Source organism: Hippocampus comes, unplaced genomic scaffold, assembly GCF_001891065.2.
Source record: "Hippocampus comes isolate QL1 unplaced genomic scaffold, H_comes_QL1_v1.1 C16787424, whole genome shotgun sequence".
Taxonomy (NCBI): Eukaryota; Metazoa; Chordata; class Actinopteri; order Syngnathiformes; family Syngnathidae; genus Hippocampus; species Hippocampus comes.
The window spans coordinates 1-861 of record NW_017838899.1 but is presented as its reverse complement, the minus strand read 5'-3'; the positions used below and the strand labels follow the sequence as shown (position 1 = coordinate 861).

Sequence of the window (861 nt, the reverse complement as noted above, 5' to 3'; positions counted from 1 at the left end):
TTTTTTTTTTTTTTATCTTTATTTTTTCCCAAACTTTGAAAACCACTGGACTAGATGTTACACCGAGCCAAGGGGCTTTTGTGTAAATGTTCAATAATCAATGACAGAAATGTGACATCAAATTATCAAGAGGTCTGCATCTGGATGAAGTGAATCTCTCTGTTCAAAATGGTTCATATTCGAGACAACGACTCAAACACATACACGATAGATTAAATAGGTTCTACCTCTGTCATGGCATCATCGATCTGTTTCAGCTCCTCGTAGTGGTCTCGGGAGTCCCTCAGCGGTTGAACCATGATCTCCTCAATTTGAGGGAAAAGCTGTTTGAGAAGACCGCAGATAAAGGCATGTCAAAGTGTTCACACAAGCGACACGTGCAGGTGAAGCCTACCTTCATGACGGTTTCAAACATGGGGATGAGCACAAACTTGATGAAGCCGATCTGGGCGGTGGGCTTGGTGACTTTGTCTCTGTCCATGAAGGGGGCCACCGGGAGGCCCTCTGACTTTTCACGGTCACTCTGGGAGACGCAGATGTTAGCATGCATTATTTTCCTGAAGTGCATTTTTGATTGCTCACTGCTTACGTACAGTTCTGTTGGGACTATATTTAACTTTGAGTTCAACGCATCTGCTGAAGAATTGTTTAAGTATTTTTTTTTAAATTAAAATATGAGTTGGTTGAATGCTCACCTGCATGAAGTACTCCTCCAATAAGCAGTCCACCCACGGCTCGGCCACCTCGGTGGGCCGCACCTCATTGGAAATGTCACAGCATTTGATCAATACCATCTTGAGCTGAAGATATCACAAAAGTTCGTCATTTAAAGGCATTATTGTTCAAGACGTACATTCTATA

The 861-nt window shown here is 42.6% G+C and overlaps 1 protein-coding gene across 1 annotated transcript; it reads right to left on the bottom strand.

Annotated features, from left to right (window-relative positions):
- Positions 1–13: 13 nt before the first annotated feature.
- Positions 14–837, bottom strand: LOC109509154 (high affinity cGMP-specific 3',5'-cyclic phosphodiesterase 9A-like). Its single transcript, XM_019859050.1, has 3 exons — positions 696–837; positions 395–523; positions 14–323 (listed from the first exon to the last, which is right to left on the bottom strand). Exons 1-3 carry the CDS (start codon positions 792–794, stop codon positions 213–215), a joined length of 339 nt encoding a protein of 112 aa, XP_019714609.1. The 5' UTR covers positions 795–837; the 3' UTR covers positions 14–212.
- Positions 838–861: the final 24 nt, after the last annotated feature.

Excerpts from the sequence above, each read along its gene's own strand:
- LOC109509154 (XM_019859050.1), bottom strand. The coding sequence starts at position 794 with ATGGTATTGATCAAATGCTGTGACATTTCCAATGAGGTGCGGCCCACC. Across the intron at positions 524-695 it reads TGGAGGAGTACTTCATGCAG|AGTGACCGTGAAAAGTCAGA; the intron begins GTGAGCATTCAA and ends TGCGTCTCCCAG. Across the intron at positions 324-394 it reads TGTTTGAAACCGTCATGAAG|CTTTTCCCTCAAATTGAGGA; the intron begins GTAGGCTTCACC and ends CTTCTCAAACAG.